Source organism: Papaver somniferum, chromosome 2 (assembly GCF_003573695.1).
Source record: "Papaver somniferum cultivar HN1 chromosome 2, ASM357369v1, whole genome shotgun sequence".
Taxonomy (NCBI): domain Eukaryota; kingdom Viridiplantae; phylum Streptophyta; class Magnoliopsida; order Ranunculales; family Papaveraceae; genus Papaver; species Papaver somniferum.
In genome coordinates, this window is record NC_039359.1 from 5788344 (window position 1) to 5807666 (window position 19323).

At 36.2% G+C, this 19323-nt stretch overlaps 3 protein-coding genes across 7 annotated transcripts; 2 read left to right on the plus strand and 1 right to left on the minus strand.

The window, feature by feature from the left end:
- The first annotated feature begins 860 nt into the window (after positions 1-860).
- LOC113346747 (probable prolyl 4-hydroxylase 3) lies at positions 861-5371 on the plus strand. Of its 3 annotated transcripts, none has more exons than XM_026590247.1 (8): positions 861-1214; positions 1316-1403; positions 2218-2315; positions 2564-2661; positions 2842-2971; positions 3083-3270; positions 3458-3544; positions 4999-5371. In XM_026590247.1, the coding sequence occupies exons 1-7, from the start codon at positions 1012-1014 to the stop codon at positions 3529-3531; spliced, it is 879 nt and encodes a 292-aa protein (XP_026446032.1). In that variant the 5' UTR covers positions 861-1011; the 3' UTR covers positions 3532-3544; positions 4999-5371. The 3 variants fall into 3 exon arrangements, with proteins under 3 accessions (XP_026446032.1, XP_026446033.1, XP_026446036.1); XM_026590248.1 differs by having other exon boundaries at positions 5004-5371; XM_026590251.1 differs by lacking the exon at positions 4999-5371 and adding an exon at positions 3656-3994.
- Positions 5372-5655: 284 nt separating this feature from the next.
- Positions 5656-7858, minus strand: LOC113352933 (chromatin-remodeling complex subunit ies6-like). Of its 2 annotated transcripts, none has more exons than XM_026596678.1 (4): positions 7684-7858; positions 6673-6858; positions 6242-6309; positions 5656-6036 (listed from the first exon to the last, which is right to left on the minus strand). In XM_026596678.1, exons 2-4 carry the CDS (start codon positions 6845-6847, stop codon positions 5905-5907), a joined length of 375 nt encoding a protein of 124 aa, XP_026452463.1. In that variant the 5' UTR covers positions 6848-6858; positions 7684-7858; the 3' UTR covers positions 5656-5904. The 2 variants fall into 2 exon arrangements, with proteins under 2 accessions (XP_026452463.1, XP_026452462.1); XM_026596677.1 differs by having other exon boundaries at positions 6673-6861.
- A 247-nt stretch (positions 7859-8105) lies between these two features.
- LOC113346748 (transportin-1-like) lies at positions 8106-19092 on the plus strand. 2 transcript variants are annotated; one of them, XM_026590252.1, is made up of 29 exons: positions 8106-8472; positions 9191-9478; positions 9614-9703; positions 9828-9905; positions 10005-10085; positions 10689-10739; positions 10991-11076; positions 11856-11922; positions 12024-12080; positions 12176-12205; positions 12312-12371; positions 12566-12682; positions 13163-13276; positions 13405-13503; positions 13691-13816; positions 13896-13970; positions 14118-14189; positions 14315-14425; positions 15208-15291; positions 16093-16200; positions 16614-16715; positions 16805-16867; positions 16956-17030; positions 17385-17456; positions 17544-17668; positions 17973-18024; positions 18103-18171; positions 18251-18310; positions 18412-19092. In XM_026590252.1, exons 1-29 carry the CDS (start codon positions 8290-8292, stop codon positions 18493-18495), a joined length of 2679 nt encoding a protein of 892 aa, XP_026446037.1. In that variant the 5' UTR covers positions 8106-8289; the 3' UTR covers positions 18496-19092. The 2 variants fall into 2 exon arrangements, with proteins under 2 accessions (XP_026446037.1, XP_026446038.1); XM_026590253.1 differs by having other exon boundaries at positions 8339-8472; positions 9117-9478.
- Positions 19093-19323: the final 231 nt, after the last annotated feature.

Below are 19323 nucleotides of genomic sequence, written 5' to 3' on the forward strand. Positions count from 1 at the left end.
AGGGTTTTGTATCTTCTTGTAATTGATCTTGAGATCTTGATATAATAAAAAAATAATTTCTACCGTGATTATTTAATAATTCATAGATTCTTATATTTGCGTGGTTGTGGGATTTCCTGCAACTACAAATTATTTTGAATATCGGTATACAAAGGGAACAAAATTGTAGGTAAAAAAGCGTGAAATACAGAGATATTCAACTAAGCTCTAACAATCTCCTGAAGTAAACTTTTATGATCAGTTTTACACATTTAATGCAAAGGAAGATTGTGTAGTTCAACGTAAGAGTTTTGTACTATTATCCAATTTTACATGTAACCGCCATCATCCGAAAGAAACTGATTTTGGGTTGGGACCGGCAATTGATATACGTACTGACACCCTTGGTGTAGAGTCTTTTTCATTATAGGAACGACCTACCTGGTTTGAGGAGGATGGTTATCGTATGATAATTCATGGCTGCTGCCTTCCAAATGATTGATATGGTAACCCCGGTAGCGTGTAAAAGTTCTGCGCATTGGTCTCTCAATGCGCGAAACATTTCGCTTGATTCGAGAAAAAGCAGTGGCTGCCATGTTCAGCTGCAAGTCTGCGGATTCCCAAATAAAAAAAATTGAACATTTTCTCGTCACTACCATAGAAAACAGATTCAATAGTTTTTCAACGCGGTTTTGTCGTGGCAGTATATATTGGCAACGTGGGGCTTTGTAAGTTGGATATGTAAAAATATTTTTGCAGAAAGAAACTGGAGAGCGTATCGAAAATAACAAAATTACCCTTATATCAATACCGTAAAAAATTAACAACTCAGAGTCCTCTTTTGTCAATTTAATTTGTTTATTGTCATTTTCTCTTTACTATCTTTTCTCTAAGAAAGTCCATATCCAACTGTAATAAGAAAGACATTTCTGAAAAATCAGAACACAGAAAAATATAACAGATCTGAAATTTTCATTTTGACTTGGATTTAGGGTTTTTCTTTTGGGAGGAGATCATTGTTTCAGTTCAACAATGGCGAAAGGAATGAGATATTCATCTCGATCATCGAATAGAAGATCATCTACATTCACACTTGTATTAGCTATGCTTTTAATGCTGTCATTCGTTCTGTTGATGATGTTAGCTCTTGGAATTCTTTCACTTCCTGCACACAATAGTGAAATGTCTAAAGCTAATGATCTTAGTTCTGTTGCTCATAATACTGTACCGAAGAGGTAAACAATGTTAGCTCTAAAAAAAGCCCTAATTTTGGTTTTCAATGTCTTTTTCTTGAAATTTTAATTTTTGATTTGGTTATATTGTTTTTTTTCTGTAGAACTGGCGATGGATTAGGGGAAAGGCGAGACCAATGGATGGAAGTTATTTCATGGGAGCCTAGAGCTTATGTGTACCACAATTTCTTGGTGAGTTCATGTTTTATGAAAATTTTGTTTAATGAAATTTTGAAATGATTTTTGTGTTATTTTTTCACTTATATGGTCATTGTGGAGTAAGATATAGTGGATGCTCTAAAGATCCGTATTTGATGACTTGGTTTGAGCTTGTAAAATAGGGGTTTGATTTAGTTTATGTTGTAGAAGGATTCTTATTGCCATATTATGTAATTGGGCATTGAAGACTTCTTGTGATCATGTCACATTTAGTAAGTCGCAACCTGCAATTATAGCGTAAATTTTGTTATGTATATGATGGAATTTTACCGATCAAAATGTTATGACATGAATAAAAGATGGTCCTTTTCATGTATGGAAAAGTACTAATTACTATCTTGGTTACTGATAGGAATTACTGTCCATGCTGGCAGCTTTTCTAATCTTTGCTGGCTTTTAACTTTTAAAGTGTAAATCACCTGAGTCTTCCTTTGATTTGAGTTACTACCACATACCAAAAACAATACACTAGTGATAAAAGTGAGAGTTGAAAGGCAGCATGGGTGGATATCAGTCAAACTCTTATGCACTATGCTTTTATATGGTAAAACTTAGCTTGTTATTGCTTCCTGCAGAAAATTTTAAACATGCCTCACAAATCAGCAAGCAACGTGTAGCTGTAACTGGGTAATAGAAAATGACCATAAACGTGCAATCTATGTCTTAAGCCTCCTTAGATTGTACACGCTGGGTATTCCAATTTCCATGAAAGATATAATGTTTTCTATTCAGGGGCAAATCATGAGGTAATTGGTATAACAGTTTGACTTTCGTGTTTCTTGAGCAGTCTGAGGAGGAATGCAACTATTTGATTGATCTTGCCAAACCTCACATGGAAAAGTCAACTGTGGTTGACAGCGAAACTGGTAAAAGTAAAGACAGCAGGTTTGTACTACCCATGTCTCACGTTGTATTTTTAGTTTTATACAGAACTGTGAAAAGTGTTATCCTGTGTATCTTATTTTTTATTTTTTATTTTTTTGTACTTTGTTGTGAAAGTAAAAGAGGTTATAGTGAGGAGGTGGTTTGACTTCTTTCATGTCCTTGTTTCAATTAACTGATCAGTTGCACTTACTGTCTCAGATACGCTGTTGTTTGAGTAAAGGTACTTAGCATGCAGTTGCTTTTTGTAGGGTGCGTACAAGCTCTGGAACTTTCCTTAAGAGAGGGCAGGATAAGATTATCAGAAGCATAGAAAGAAGGATTGCAGATTTCACATTTATACCAGAAAGTATGCAGTTATTTCTCACTTATGCCAAACATATAATACTTCAGTGGTAACTAGCTATTCGTATTTGTGTCTTACCTTTTTAAATGTAGTGCTTTCGTAGTTTGAGGCTTTGAGTATACATGCGAGGTATTCTTTGTATGATTTTGTTTATGTATTCAAGCCGAACCTTAAATTTTACAGCTCATGGAGAGGGACTTCAAATTCTTCACTATGAAGTCGGTCAGAAATATGAACCTCACTATGACTACTTTCTCGATGCTTTCAACACAAAGAATGGGGGTCAGCGGATAGCTACTGTTCTTATGTATCTGTAAGAGTCATACTCTCTTCATGCACTTCTTTTACTAAACTTTTTTTTCCCTTTCTGTGTGGCACGTCACAGACTGAAATGTTCTTCCTTTTTATTTGTCTACTTTTACAGCTCAGATGTAGAAGAAGGAGGTGAAACAGTATTTCCAGCTGCAAAAGGAAACATCAGTTCTGTACCATGGTGGAATGAATTATCTGAGTGTGGAAAGAAGGGTCTCTCTGTTAAACCAAGAATGGGAGATGCATTGCTGTTCTGGAGCTTGAGACCTGATGCCTCTCTAGATCCATCGAGTTTGCATGGTATGTGTTCTTCTATTCCTTTTAGTGTTAGAAAAATCAGTTTACTGTTGTTGCTTCTATGTCCTAAGCTACTGAAGAGTATATGTTCAACTACAAACACGGACGAGAAAAATCTCCTACATTAGATAGTGGTTTTCCCAATGTTAAATATGCAGAGTTAATATCTCATTCCAATTTTTTTTTTCAGGTGGTTGCCCAGTGATTTCAGGTAACAAATGGTCATCTACAAAGTGGATTCATGTCGATGAATACAAGGTTTAAGCTTGTGGGCAAGGTATTTTTCTAGTTCCCCAATTATTCACAAATTTTTGCAGTTATGGATGCAAATGTTATGATAGCCTTCTTTATCTTCTTGTGACTATTGGTTTTGTTTGATTTACAATAGTTCTAGTGCCGTTGCCTCAGCGGCGGAGCCAGGATTTAAATGTTGGAGAGGCAAGCACAAATCAGCTTATTATAACAAATTAAACTAAGAACTAGTAAATAGATTGAATGAAGATTTTTAATAAATAATACTAATCAAAATTAAGAAGACAAAGATGTGCATCCCCCGGAGTATAATAAATTTGTTGCTCTTTTGAAATCTGAAAATCATGTATCAGTATATCTAAGCTACATATTTCCACAATTTATTTTTCTATATACATAAGTAAGTAGAATCATTCAGAAAATTATCATTCATTTTATTGTGAAGACGGGAATGGGCAATATCCATAGTAGAAGATGATTTATTTGTAAGTTTATATAATTTGGTTTAGTTATATTTTTAGTCTAATTTGTATTTGGGAATTGACAATACGCACAACAGAAAATGTTTATGCATACAAGGCCAAGAGGACTGACACAATGAACTATAGGATCCTAATTCAACTAAGTTCAGAATATAAGCTAATTGATAGATGCTAGATTCAAGGAAGTTCTAAAATTTCTAATATGCTACTTTGACATTTGGACGGTCGATCATCACTTAGTATAATCTTTGGGGGACAACACAATCTCTAGCCTAGAAACTAAGGACTAAATTCAGGTACAAATAGTATAGGATTTTCAAAATATTGGGGTGGCCATGGTTACCCCAAGACAATATGTGGCTCTGCCACTGCGTTGCCTAGTCTGCTTTTGTTGAACCGACTTGTATGGTAGTGAGTAAAACAAGATCGCCTCAATGGTGTGATTCAATATGGTCAACCCCATTTTAGTTTGATCATATGTCTTGTCGTTGCAAGATATGTTTAAGTTCTGCAGCTTCTGCTCAATCAGTTTACACTTGGATCATGAAAACACTTAGCTTACTGATCATGATCCTGGTCTCTGATTTCGGTAGACTTTCATGGTCTTGTAAGATGCAAATGGTTTTATTACTCATGTTGGGCTGCCGTGGAGCCCTGAGCTCGATTTTTTTTGTTTGTTAATTTTGGCTTCTTACAACTAGTCTGGAGTCGACGCTGGCACTCCTATATGGAGGTTGTTAGGAAAATGTTAAATACGCCAAATTTCGTGACTAGATTCTTGAGCAGCTAAAAGTTTGGCCTATGATTTAGCAACCATCAAGGGGCCAGTGATGTTCCTTGCTCAAATCTATGGCCAAGATTTGAGCCGGTCAAGAATCCTTGGACTTGCAAACGTTGCTTCTATCTAGCTAGAACAATATAAATACGTTCTTCTTCTGATTTATTGTTATTGTGATAATGTGAACAAGATATTTACTCTCAAAAGTTTCTGTTGCAGTGTAGGTAATTCTAATCACATCCACCTGGAGGATGACTCTGTAGCGCGAGATTAGATTTGTGTATCCTTGAGGATTAGTTGCTTACTAGCTCCAGTTTGTAGTTCCACTGAGATATTTGGAGTGTTCATTGATATCAACCCTATTCTCTCTAATAGAATAAAATTTTTGTATCGTTTCAATTGAGTAAAATTTTTGTTGGATGTTTAAAGGTGGGTGGCTGTTTTGTCAAGGCTCTGGTGCTCCAACACCCTACTGTAATACTAAATAGAAGTTATTATGTGCTTTCATACAAACGATACTGGAATTGTATGTACTCCATCCATTACTCGGGACTGATGGCGCAATATTGCAATATTTTGCTATTTAAACTTATAACTTGAGAATTAACAATACAGCTCTAGGGTATGGATGGTAGCCACCCCTTGCCACAACACTTTGCTTCTCAATGTTCTGGCCTACGGTTCCCATGTTGGTTATTGTCGTTTGTCTGATTCACTGATCACGTTATGATACTGCTCGAGTGTCTCATGACTCTCATCAGAAAAAGAAAATGATACTCTGCTTAAGTGAGTGTCTCGTGACTCTCATCAGAAAAATAAAAATAAATAAAGAAGTGGTCTCATATTGCAACAAACTTTCGCACACTTGTGCTGATCTGTGAGGAAAGGCAATGATTGTGCCTGGAAAACAGATTCACCCAAACTTTATTATGTGCGCCTCACCCGTGCTCCACTTCCAATCATCGGAGGGGGAAGGAGGGGGTGACCAGATAAAGCTTTAATTGATGACAACCAGTATACACTAATCAGAAATTAAAAAAGAATGGTTTCTACATCAATAAATTAAACCGACAGTACAAGGGATTCTCAAATTTCTCTCTGATGGAAACCGTTCTAAGTTCCAAGTTACTTCAAGACAACTGCAGCATTTCTGAGAGTCAGATACCTCTGAACATACTCGTTCGGCAGCATTCTTATACGCTTAAAGACATCAGTATTTGCATAACGAAGATTTGTCCTTGGATCTATGTAACGTGCCTGCAGGGAGGAAATGAAGCAACTTTCACAATGTAATGATGGCAAACAAATATATTAACTAAAACGTTTCTCTAGCTTTTGATCAATCAATTAAGCTGCAAAGCTTACAATTAAATATCAGATGATGCTATATAGGATGCATAGTTACAGAGGTGAAACATACAGAAGAACAATACTGCTTTCCAAATAATATGAAAAATCGTACCTCACACCCCGTAATGTCGCAAAATTTCTTTGAAGGATACTTTGAAGGTGGCGTCTCAATATTGACATCTGAGACAGAGAAAATCAAAATAAAGTTTAGCTTTTACTCTATTTCTATGAATCAACAATACCTATTCGACTAGTGAAATCAACCTAAGGATTGCGCTTCAGGTAAAAAAAACTTGTTCTCTTGAGCTACATATTTCAACTAATTTGAGCTGATGAGAATTTTGGTTATTACATCCCGATACTCCTAGTAATACACAGGCACCAAAACCATGCATTTTTCCTGATCATACAGAATATTTGTTGGAAAGCACACTCGAGTGCAAAAGATCAAGATATGGAGAGTAAACTGATATCAAATACAACAAAGCAACTCCTGCTACATCTATGCATATAAATCCTGTAATTGAGTCGTGAATTACTCACAAGTTGGGTCGTCTGGAGAGCAAGTTTGGTAGTTTTCGCCCTGCAAGATTTGCTTCAAATGTTTCCAGTGCCTCCCTCTTGCTTGGCCTTTTGGGTATTTCTCCAATACCTGGACCCTCTTGAAACTGAGATGCTGAGGTAGCAGTATATTTGATTCTATTACTTCTGCCTCCATCTTCTATTCACCTACTGTTTTCGCCATTGATCAGTTTAATAAGAAAAATATGTTGCCGACAATCAGAGACAACTAATCAGTAAAGAGAAAGAACAAACAAGTACCTAAACTAATCAGAGACAACCTGACAGCTAATGACATTCATGTAAAGATAAAGTTCACAAACCAAATCAGAGAACATAATTTAGCTTAGACCATGCATATGAGTAATAATATGTACACAATATAATCACTCCAAGGCAAATCTCAAAACTGCTAATAACATGTCAAGACTCAAGAGATTCCCCCCCCCCCCCGCCTGAAAGAGATTTCCTCCAACTATTTGTGCCAAATTGTTCTTCTCTTTAACTAGTGATACCTGTTTAACTTTGAAAATTTATCTATTGGACTATCTCATCGTAAACCTATTCAAGCTTGGTCACATTTCTTTTGGCTATCTTAAATTATGTAATGATTTTTTCTTTCTACAGTAAAGCAAGGAAATTCAAATCAACAAGAAACTTAACTTTTCAAGAGATTGCTATATATCACCTAAATGCAGCACAGAGGAAACATACAAAACATAGTGATAAAAAAAACACATGATAAGATAAGAAGTTAAAGTTATAGGTAGAACAATGCAGCAAAGCCCTAGATTCAACACATTACACAATTATACCAGCTCAAATTCCCTAATTTTTAAAAATTTTGTTTACTAATTTCATTTAACTATTCTAAACATAAAATTACTCAATCAAATACTACAGTTTCCTTCCACTATTCATCTTAATTGAGAACAGACATAGAAACGGAATAGCAAGAACAAATCAAACCTAAATTTAAGATTTTTTGTTTACCAGTGTTTAAACGAGAGATACCACCCAGAACTTGATCAGCACTTTCCGAACGACGATAGATAAGTTAAGAAAAAAAATATCGGGAATTTGAACTTGCAGGATTTCTTAAATTTCAATGGATGAGAGCTGCAAAAGCTAGACAGATATATAAAGAAGAAGAAGCCTGTTACCATTTTCTAGAAAACAAAACCAAAGTGACTCGGATTTGTGCCGGGTCGGTTCATATAACCGAGTTCTGCTATAACCCATATCTCAAAACTGATATGGGGTAGCTTAAAATGGGTGAAGTTACTCTTACAGTGGGTGATACTAACCCACCACAAACTAGGTTACAAAACCTTGTCTCTTTCTTCTCTATTATTAATAAATAATAAAAAAAATTCAAAAATATAAATAAAAAATCAAAACCCAAACCCAAATTCCATAAAAGAAAAAAAAACTTATATTCTCATAAATTCATTCGTAATAATAATCTCTCCATTATTTCTCTACTCTACTCTCTCTCTAACAATCTCTGGGTAGAGATTTCTTTCTTCCATTCTTATTGAGTTTTGATTCTTCTGAGAATCGCTCATAGTCTCAAAAACCTTGATATCAGTAGTAGATATGGCTGCGGCAACATCTGGGTTATGGCAACCACAAGAAGAAGGTTTAAGAGAGATCTGTGCTTTACTTGAACAACATATATCTCCTACTTCTGATAAAACTAGGATTTGGCAACAACTTCAACACTGTAGTCAATTCCCTGATTTCAATAACTATCTCACTTTCATTCTCGCTCGTGCTGAGGTACTTTTTTCTTTTTTATTACTGATAACTAGGTTTTTTCAGTTTGATTAGTTTCTAGAGGCTTTTGTTTTGATTAGGTTTTAGTTTTGATGTCTGTGAAGATTGGATTGGTATTCATTTTTGTAGGTTTAGTTTATATTGGGGGAATAGGATAGGGATTTGGGTGTTTTGATCATTTTGTTGTTGCTTAAAAGGGATTGTTTAGGTGTTTTGTAATCTGATATTTGTTACTTATTTGTGTGTTTGATTGGTTTTACATTGTTTGAAGTGATGGCACTGTGCATTATCTGAGAATTATTTAGTTGGCATGACATTTGAATTTGTTACCTGTGTATGTGAAGTAAATTGTAGTTATTGACTTGGATTGCTACTCCCATTCTTAGTAAACTGAACTTTCTAGGTTCTGCGTTGTTGGCACTGATGAGATAATATGTTGCCCAGCTCCTTATTCTCTAACATACCCTAGTTTTTGGAGATTGACATGTTTCCATAGTAATTTACTTGTGTAGAAGTAAGTACTGAAATCTAAGTGCGAGTTCTTTCTTCTAGTTGAATTGTATTGATTATGACATCTCGATATCGGCCTAATGCTGTTTTGAGTTAACAGTATCTTAAGTGAGAAAATTCTCATTTTCTTGTTTCAGGAGACATCGTGTTTCTTGTTAACTTAATGGTTATTTGCTTTTGGCGTGAACATTGCCTTTTGCTTCTCAAACAGGGCACACTTGTAGAAATACGGCAGGCAGCTGGTTTGCTTCTGAAAAATAATCTGAGAACTGCTTTCAAATCCTTGACCCCATCATATCAGCAGTATATAAAGTCAGAATTGTTACCCTGCTTAGGGGCATCAGATAGGCACATCAGATCTACTGTTGGGACAGTTATCAGTGTTATCATTCAACAAGGAGGAGTACCTGGCTGGCCCGAACTCTTGCAAGCTCTTCTACATTGCTTGGACAGTAAGGAGTTAAATCACATGGAAGGTGCAATGGATGCTTTATCCAAGGTATGTGCAACTTGTAAATATAGTTGCCATTGGGTTGATTTACCATTGAAGTTGTTGTTCAGAATTTTTTAAATGTTTTCATGCATCAGATTTATTTATTAGATTACCAATATGATGATGTGTGGTGTACCATAGATTTGTGAAGATATTCCGCAAGAGCTTGATGTAGATGTACCTGGATTAGCCGAACGTCCTATCAATGTATTCCTTCCCAGATTATTCCAGGTAAATAAAGCGTATATACATTATAAATTCACCGACTTCTTCCAATTTGACATTCCTGTTGATCTGGAGGTTGTTCTTTTAGTGTGCTTAAGATTTTATCTGATTATCTTTCCTTCCGCACCAGTTCTTCCAATCATCACACGCTTCACTCAGAAAGCTTTCCTTGGGTGCTGTTAATCAGTTCATCATGTTGATGCCAACAGTAAGTATCTAGCAATTATCCTTTTCATTTGGATTAAGAACCTTTCATATATGGAGGCACCAAGATTAAGTTTTTTTCTTCTTTTCTTTTCCTTCCTAGGTTTTGGTTCGATCTATGGATCAATTTCTCCAGGGCTTGTTTGTTCTTGCTACTGATCCTACTGCAGAGGTGCGAAAATTGGTAAGTCAAGAGGTTCCCCCCCTTCTCCCACTTGTAGTAATCCATTGTCCATGGCAATTGCAGCCTCATTGCATAAAATCTGGTTGAAATTAATTAAATCCTTGTTTTTCAAAATTATATCTTTAAATATGGTAGTGGGTTGTTCATTTTTTGCGCTTACATTTGGGTAAAAGGATCTGTGTGGATATGTGCAAATTCGTACCATTAGGTACATGCAACACTGTCTATACTACATGCATCAGATAATCTGATAGATGGCTATTAGTCTAATTTTAGCTGTTGCTCGGATGTTAAAAAGCTGTTGCATTGGGTGATGAGATGGATAGAGTCATTAGTTAATTTCAACTGATGATGGAAAATGCCAAACCAACCGCCTTATATATTAATATATTATTATAAATAGGCATAATTAATTTGTATTAATTTTTCTGAAATTCGTTTAAGCTATCACGTTATTTCTTTAGTGATTGTGGAGCGACATCTCTGCTTGTGGTGCGGATCGTAATTGTCTGCTGAAGGTTTTTTATTTTCTATACTACTCATGCCTGGTTATATTCTTACCTTTGTCATTAACTATTTATCTTTTGTGCTTGTGACGGGCAGGTTTGTTCTGCCTTTGTTCAGATTATTGAAGTTCGTCCGTCTTTCTTGGAGGTGGGTATCTCTGTTCTGTGAAATTGTTATCTAATATCTTCAACTTGGTCATCCCACGTTATTGTACAGGTTTATATTACATGTGATGAAAAATAATTTCGTATCACATGTTACCATTTTCTATTGTCCAGCTATTCCAAAACAAAACTTAAAATCAAGGCGTATATGATTGCTGACTCTTTTTGTTTATGTTTTGTTGGCATCTTTTGACGTTTCTTGCTCTTATGTAATCTTTAACAATTATGCTGCAGCCTCATCTGCGAAATATTGGTGAATATATGTTGCTGGCTAACAAGGACACAGACGATGAAGTGTGTCTTGAAGCTTGTGAATTTTGGTAAATTACAAAACTTGCTTCATAAGTTGGTATGTTAAGTTGTACTGTTGAATACTTCTGTACTATATTGGCTGGTTGGAACTTGGAAGTTCAATATTTTTCTAAGAAATGTTGGTGCAACGCTACATCGTATTGCTGGTTCTGCTGTAGTGGGTGCTGATCTTGATTTTTCTAGACATCTTCCTTGATATGCTTGTTGGGAAGTTTTAATGCCCTTTTTTTCTTCTTGTACTTCTTCTCTTTTAATTAGATTTTGTTCAATTATGTGAATGATGTTTCCGTTCTTGTGCTTTCACCCAAAACTATCAGTAAAATTAGGTCGAAGTTCCAATTCAGTACCAATGGCAGACAAAATATGCTTCTATATTTTATAATGGCATGTCATATTAACAACCATCGTTTGTCAGATGCATGTATTATAGCAAGACACAAGATTTAGATTCCTGCTTACATTAGTAGAAATTTTAATTCCATGGCCGATAATGTGGCCAAGTATTGTAGACGAAATAATTGTGCAGGTGAATGGCTGGGTGATTGCGCTCCTTTCATCAGTATAATTGTGTAACTTTGCATCTCAATAAAATTTCCTTTTCTTGCAAAAAAAAAGAAAAGTTGTTGACTTGCTGTATTCTATTTCTATCTGTAACACAAATAAATATTTATTTTATTATGTTCCTGTCATCCATATCGATGAAGTGTGAAAAGCAAATAAGTTTAACTGCGATTTCAGCTAACTGAGGACATGGTTACTTTTTAATGTACGATTTCCTGATTGACAGGTCAGCATATTGTGAAGCGCAGTTACCTCCTGAAAACTTAGTAGAGTTCTTGCCGCGTCTTATTCCAGTATGGTTCACCTTCCTGCATCATTTTCTTTTTTTGACCATATCTTGTAGTACCTAAGGATAGTTTTTACATCTTTTCTCTACCTATCAAATTTGTTGTAGCTATTGCTGTCGAACATGGTTTATGCTGAGGATGATGAGTCACTTGTTGATGCTGAGGTGAACTTCTCTTAAATTTTTCGGTCCCAAAATCCTTGAGGAAATCAGTGTTGCAATTGACTTCGATTAACTCACATTTTGGTGATTACTTGCAGGAGGACGAGTCTTTCCCAGATAGAGATCAGGTTCAAAATTAGAATTCCTAAGATGCCTTGCTTTTTGTTTTACTTTTTATTGCTACCGGAGTTATAAGTCCTTGAAAATGCAATGCTGACTTATTTTGCATGGCAGGATCTGAAGCCACGTTTTCATGCATCACGATTTCATGGATCAGAAAATGCAGAAGATGATGTACGGACTGAAACAGTCACTGTGTTTCTGTTTACTTCCACTACTTCCTTGAATATTTTAACTTGCAACCTTATAGCAATCGAATCAGTGTCTCTATGGTTCTACCAAATTTAACAATAATTTTGTTACCTTCTTTTAAGAGAAATACAGCTATAGTTTTCGTCCTTTGTTTATTTAAAGTTCTTCTGTTACAGGATGATGACGACATAGTCAATGTTTGGAATCTAAGGAAATGCAGTGCAGCTGCTCTTGATATCCTCTCAAATGTGTACGGTGACGATCTACTCCCAACACTGATGCCTTTGGTTCAGGTACTTGTTAGTTCTTGTGAAGTAAATCTGATCATATACTGCTTCTCGATTTCTGGCTCCAGTGTTGTGTTATTTTGGATGCTGCTTGTTAGAGGTGTCCGTTCTTTATTTACACCATTAACCTCCCCATCTATTCCCCTTCACTTTAACCTTCTAATAGGTTGAAGATGTGAATGGCTGATAGTTGCATATGTCCTCTGTAATCATCAATTGACACTAATTGCGTTAGTGTAATCATTGCAATTATGTTTATTTTTTCTTTTTAATTCAGATGAAATAACTCAGCATGTCTATGCTTTTGCTTTGAATTTGATGCTGATCTTTATATCCACAGAGATAGACTAACTAAAAATCATGCAAACTTAATGCTGACCACGATCTTCACTCAGTCTACCTATAGGATTGTTTATGTGTTACACCCGAAAGTCTGGTTATGCAGGCAGCCAGTCCTCCTAAATCTTTCTTCACTGTGTTTCACAGGCCAAGCTAGCCAATGGAGGCGATGAAGTGTGGAAGGAAAGAGAAGCTGCTGTTTTGGCATTTGGAGCAATAGCTGAAGGTTGCATCAATGGTCTTTACTCTCATCTGCCAGAGGTAATGCTGTGGTCACGTGTCTACTTAAATATATCTGATTAGCCCTGCCCTCTTATGGTGTGTATTCAGTTATATTTGAATTGAAGAACAGTAAACTTGCTCACGGTTCAGATATATGAATTTTGCAGATCGTGTCGTTCCTCATCCCTCTTTTAGATGATAAATTTCCTCTTATAAGAAGCATCACCTGTTGGACACTGTCTCGTTATAGCAAGTTTGTTGTTCAGGTACACAAATCAACGTATTTCTAGCGGCTATTCGTTTTAGCAAGTTTATTCTCATTACACTTTTCAGTGTTATAGGAGTGATCCACATTTGTTAACCTTTAAATGCGAATCCATTTTTTTTTTTGCTAAACCTAAGCAAACATGATGTAACTTTGATGTTGACTATTATTTTCTTGACGGTATCCAGGGGGTTAGCCATCAAAAAGGTTATGAACAATATGAGAAGGTGTTGATGGGACTTCTGCGAAGAGTATTAGATACTAACAAACGTGTACAAGAAGCTGCTTGTTCAGCCTTTGCTACACTTGAAGAGGTTTTTACTGTGAATGTACCCAATTCTTACTTTCTTGCTCATGCCCTTTTCATGTTCTTATACCATTTGTAAACTTCAGGAGTCTGCAGAGTTGTTGGGTCCACATTTGGAGATTATTCTGCAGCACCTCTTGTGTGCCTTTGGGAGATATCAGGTTTCTTGACGACTATTGCTTTTATCGAAATACTTTTGTTAGAGTAACGAACTTCCAAATATTTCTGTGCAATGCAAATTTTCTAGCAAGAGTGTTATGTCGTGCACATGATTTTGATGTTATTCTATTTGTGTGGTATTCTTACAGAAGCGAAATCTCCGGATTGTGTATGATGCCATTGGTACTCTAGCAGATGCTGTTGGGGAAGAGCTAAATCAGGTACTCTCTTTGTGAAGTACACCAGAAAGTTGTTTAAATGTGTTTGTACTCATATTTGGTATAGCTGGATAGTTATTAGCTACTTATCTATCAAATTTATGTTGTCTCTGTCCTTATATTTGCAGCCCAGGTGTCTTGAGATTCTGATGCCTCCATTAATCTCAAAGTGGCAGCAACTCTCAAATTCAGATAAAGATCTTTTTCCTTTGCTTGAGTGCTTTACGTCAATAGCACAGGTTCGAATTTCCCTTCTACTTGTCGTGGTTCATTGCTCAGGTCATTGTCTTTGGCTTGTACTGTAAACAATTGTATCATATTAGACAAACTCTATTATATGCAAAGGAAAGGTGACCTAATGGGAAGGAAAAGACCAATAAGCATATGCATGTGGACTACGAGTTGAAGTTCTTAGAAATGATTTTGAAGATGAAACATATTGCTGTAACTTATGCTATTCCGGGAGCTTGAAACAGTTAAGATAAGGGATTTATGTATACCAATGGTTTATGGAGTAAACTTTGACCAGATATCTTTTGCTTATCATTCAGACTGATTGTTAATTTAAATAGTCTATTCAGATTATTGTTTTCCTACAGAGTAATAGGCTTGGACCACTTTGTTTGAAACGCGTGTCAGCATGCTGTTTTCATTTTAGAAATTTCCAAAGATGAAACATACTGCTGTAACTTATAAGCTCATGCTATTCCGGGAGCTTGAAACAGTTAAGATAAGGGATTTGCGTATGCTAATGGTTTATGGATTAAACTTTGACCAGATATCTTTTGCATATCATTCAGACTGATAGTTAATAGAGATATAATCTCTTTAGATCCTTATTTCCTTACGAAGTAATAGGCTTGGACCACTTTGTTTGAAACACATGTCAGCATGCTGTTTTTATTCAGAAATTTCCGTTGGGTAACATCTGGTTTTATTTATCTAGCTTTTTCCAAGATGTTGACAACTAGTATATGTTGAGAAATCACAGAGAATAATAACTCTTTTTTATCTGTCTCAGGCATTAGGTCCCGGATTTTCGCAGTTTGCTGAACCTGTATTTCAGAGGTGCTTAAGCCTCATCCAGACCCAACTGATGGCAAAGGTATCTCAACTCCTTCCATTTTCTTCTCTATATAGAAATTCACGTTTGCTATCTCATTGATAGATAACCTTTGACTTGTCCCTCATTATTAGTGGATTTTAAGAAGGTGTATCACCTCTATTGATCTTGAAAGTTTGTTCCATTGTTACTCTGTTTGTTAAAATACTTAACTGTGTCGCGTAAGCTTTTAAGTATCAGGATCTGTGTAGAATGAGCTAGTTGGATAGGATAAAACAAATATGGTTTAGACTTTCTTTCAGCCTCCTCAGTTAAACTGGGAACAGTAGTTTAACCATCTATGTTCCTTAACCAGCCCAGATTTACTTGCGCTAAGCTTATGACCAATGAATTTAATTGCTCTTGTTGATGCCATTTAATTAGTTATAAAGTTTTTATACATGAGAAGAAAATGCAATTTCTTCTTTCAGTCCTCAGGAAGCTGCGATTAATATCATAACCCAAGTCGTTCACCGTGGCATGGGTACTTATACCATGTTGATGCTTCAAGTTTTGAAAATTTGCCCTTGCTTGTTTCCCTGTCTTCGGTATCTTCTGCTCAGAGTTGCATCATGCCATTAAGGTTTTTTTTGGTGGAAAAGGCATCTAGAACAGGGAGAAATGATTCTAGCAGCGTTCCCTTAGATTAACTAGGCACATGTTGTGATGCTGATGTCTTGCAACCAGCTCTGTTGTAATGCTATTTTTGAAAAGTTTGTCATCACCTAAGTGTGTATCACGTTTAGCCTGACCAAAAGAAGTTTTCAGTTAGATTTCACCCTGATGATTTTTTTTCTCTTGCAGGTTGATCCTGTCTCGGCTGGAGTTCAGTATGAGAAGGAATTTGTTGTCTGCTCCTTGGACCTTCTCTCAGGGCTTGCAGAAGGTCTTGGCAGTGGAGTAGAGAGTTTGGTACTTTCTATTCTTAGAGTTTCTTAATCTGAATTTTTCTTATTGATATGTTTGCCTCCTCCATGTATGTCATTTTTTTCTGGGATGGTAGTCACTTATTCAGTTGTTAGAAATGTAATGGCTAAATTGCTTTTGCTTAATTGTAATATATATATATAAGTAAGGTGAAATTAACAAATCTCCAAAAGTTTTGTTTTAGTAGCAATAACGGCTGCTGCTATATTGTGTGAATGTGCAAATTTAACATGATCTTCTTATTTCGATGTGCCATAGCTCAAACACCTTAGATATATCGATCAACTGCTTACAGTTTAGATACTATCTCTCTGTTGGGGGTCTTCTAATCACTTCTGTGGAAGATTCAGACTGACCTACCCAGATATGCTTATACATTTCAATGAAAATCTTCATAGGTTGCACAAAGCAGTTTAAGGGAACTACTTCTCCAATGCTGCCAGGATGGTTCTTTAGATGTCCGACAAAGTGCTCTCGCGCTTCTGGGAGATCTTGCAAGAGTGAGTTTCAAGTTTGTTATTTCCCTTTTCAGTTTTCTATTATTTCAGTGTCTATACCTGTCTCATGCCTAATGATCATTTATGACCAGGTTTGTCCTACACATTTGCATCCTTCTCTGTCAGAGTTTCTCACTGTTGCAGCTAAACAACTGGTATGTGAACTCATTTTTCATGATTCTGTATACCTAGTTCAGTTATTTTTGGCAGAATCTGAAGACATATATGTACATGCGTTTGCAGAGCACCCCTGAGCTCAAAGAAACTGTATCAGTGGCAAATAATGCATGTTGGGCGATTGGAGAATTAGCAGTCAAAGTAAGTTCATCATTTAACCATTTGGTCCAACCAAATTAGACCATATCCTCCTTGTAATAAGTTCGACATTTTCTAATGACAGAGAAAGCTAAACCTGCTTGCTTTCCTGATTAGAATGTGTTTTTGCCTTACTTATGCAGTAAATTTTCTCATATCAATTTCTTGAACTGTGAGATTATATGGAAACTGACAGTAAGATATTAGTGCGACTGTTCTCCTATAGCTTTCCTAGTTTTAGTATCTGAATGCAATGCCAGTGAAAGTAATAAACAATATACCACTTTCCGAAAATTAACCATTTTACCCATTTTGGTGGGATTTATGGACATACACGTTCATAATACTTAATTTCAGGTTCGCCAAGAAGTTTCTCCTGTTGTGATGACAGTTATCTCATGCCTAGTCCCTATTCTGCAAAATGCACAGGTATTCGATGACCTGGTTGTGCCATCACTAGTTTCCCTTTCTCTGGAATTTCCATTATCTTTTACTTGACTTCGTAATGTTGAACAGGCTCTCCACAAGTCACTTGTCGAAAATAGTGCCATCACTCTTGGAAGGCTCTCATGGGTCTGTCCCGATCTTGTATCACCTCATATGGAGCATTTCATGCAATCGTGGTGTACTGCTTTGTCCAAGTAGGATAAACTTCTTCCACCTTCTGCTGCCACTGAATAATTTGCTGTTTGTTGACATTATTGTCCAAAACAGCTTACACACACATATATGTTTGTTCCTATCAATATTGTGGTGTCAATAGTCTATTAGTAAACGCTTTTATGCTTTTATTAGATTCTCTTTTGATGATGTAGCCGTGTAGAATCTGGAGATAGTAGACATGGTCGGATTTAGAGACTTGGAATCTGGAGCGTGGTTTCATTTTTTGTTTTTTAATTTCTTTTGGTGTCGTGAATTGTATCATAAGCAACTGAACTGTGGCAGGATCCGTGATGATGTTGAGAAAGAGGATGCTTTCCGGGGTCTATGTGCGATGGTACATGCCTATACTTATCCTATTGTTTTTAAATTGAGATCATTAACTTCATCTCATAAAAGTTACAAACTTCTGCAGGTTAGGGCAAATCCTTCAGGGGCATTGAGTTCTCTTGTGTACATGTGCATAGCTATCGCAAGTTGGCACGTAAGCATGAAATGATTTGACTTTAAACAACTATGTGAGAATAAAGAGTTCTTAATCTGATGATAAAAACTTCTGGCAGGAAATAAGGAGCGAGGAATTGCATGACGAAGTTTGTCAAGTGTTGAATGGGTATAAACAGGTTAGCTTCCTCGGCTATACATTTTACGTTTGTAGTTGTAGTTGCGCAACTGATTTTATAGAGCACAAAAGTAACCTAAACTTGGACGAATCTTTGTATAGATGCTAAGAGATGGAGCATGGGAACAGTGCATGTCAGCTTTGGATCCTGCCGTTAAGGAAAAATTGTCAAAATATCAAGTATAACTGTGTTGATCAAATGTTGTGTTTTATCTTATCGTGGTTGACATCAGTCAACAGTTTGGAGCTGTATATGTGTGAGATCTCTGGTATTGTTTTCTATTGTGGGGGTTCTTTAGATGAGGTTGCGGGAGTCGTAGTTGCCCTGGGAGAGTATATTAAGATGAAAACAAAGGATCAAATTGTGGAGATCCCGTAGCAGAATATGAAGTACTGCGGATTCTTCAGTTTTTATTTTTAAATGGTGGTTCTTTACTGATCAGCAGTCAGAAGTTGTGGATCTGAAGAAGCTGAGGCTGATCTGTGAGGTCAATATGGACTCCATGGGTGCGGCTTTTCAAGCACTTTGGGGAACATTTTTGACCTCTCCCCCCTTGTTTTGTATTCATTAGTCAAAAAAAGGAAAAGAGGAGTATTTTTTTATACTATTTTTAAGCCATAATTTGTCTCGTCATTTCTATGTCAGTGGAGTCATCTGTGTTTTCACCTTCCACTGGTTGTGATATAATAGTAAATCTGTTCATGAGTGATAAATTTTCTTGGTTGATTTCTACAAATTGTTTATGATAGTAAGATGAAACTCTTGGTGCAGCTTTTTTTTGATTTTGATTGTAAGATATTTCTTAACTACACCTCTCTACCTCAAAGATGGAGTAGTGCCGATGGTTGCTTTAAGGTGCCATGCGATGTTGCTGCATTCTGACCGTTGTAATTATAAATAGAGCAAATTTAGTGTAGACAATTTCCGCTCCAGCACCTCAGTGCTTATTTTTCTTGCTTGTTTGGATTGAGTCTTGTTTGTGCGCCAAATTCAGGCTGTCTTCTTGTATATCG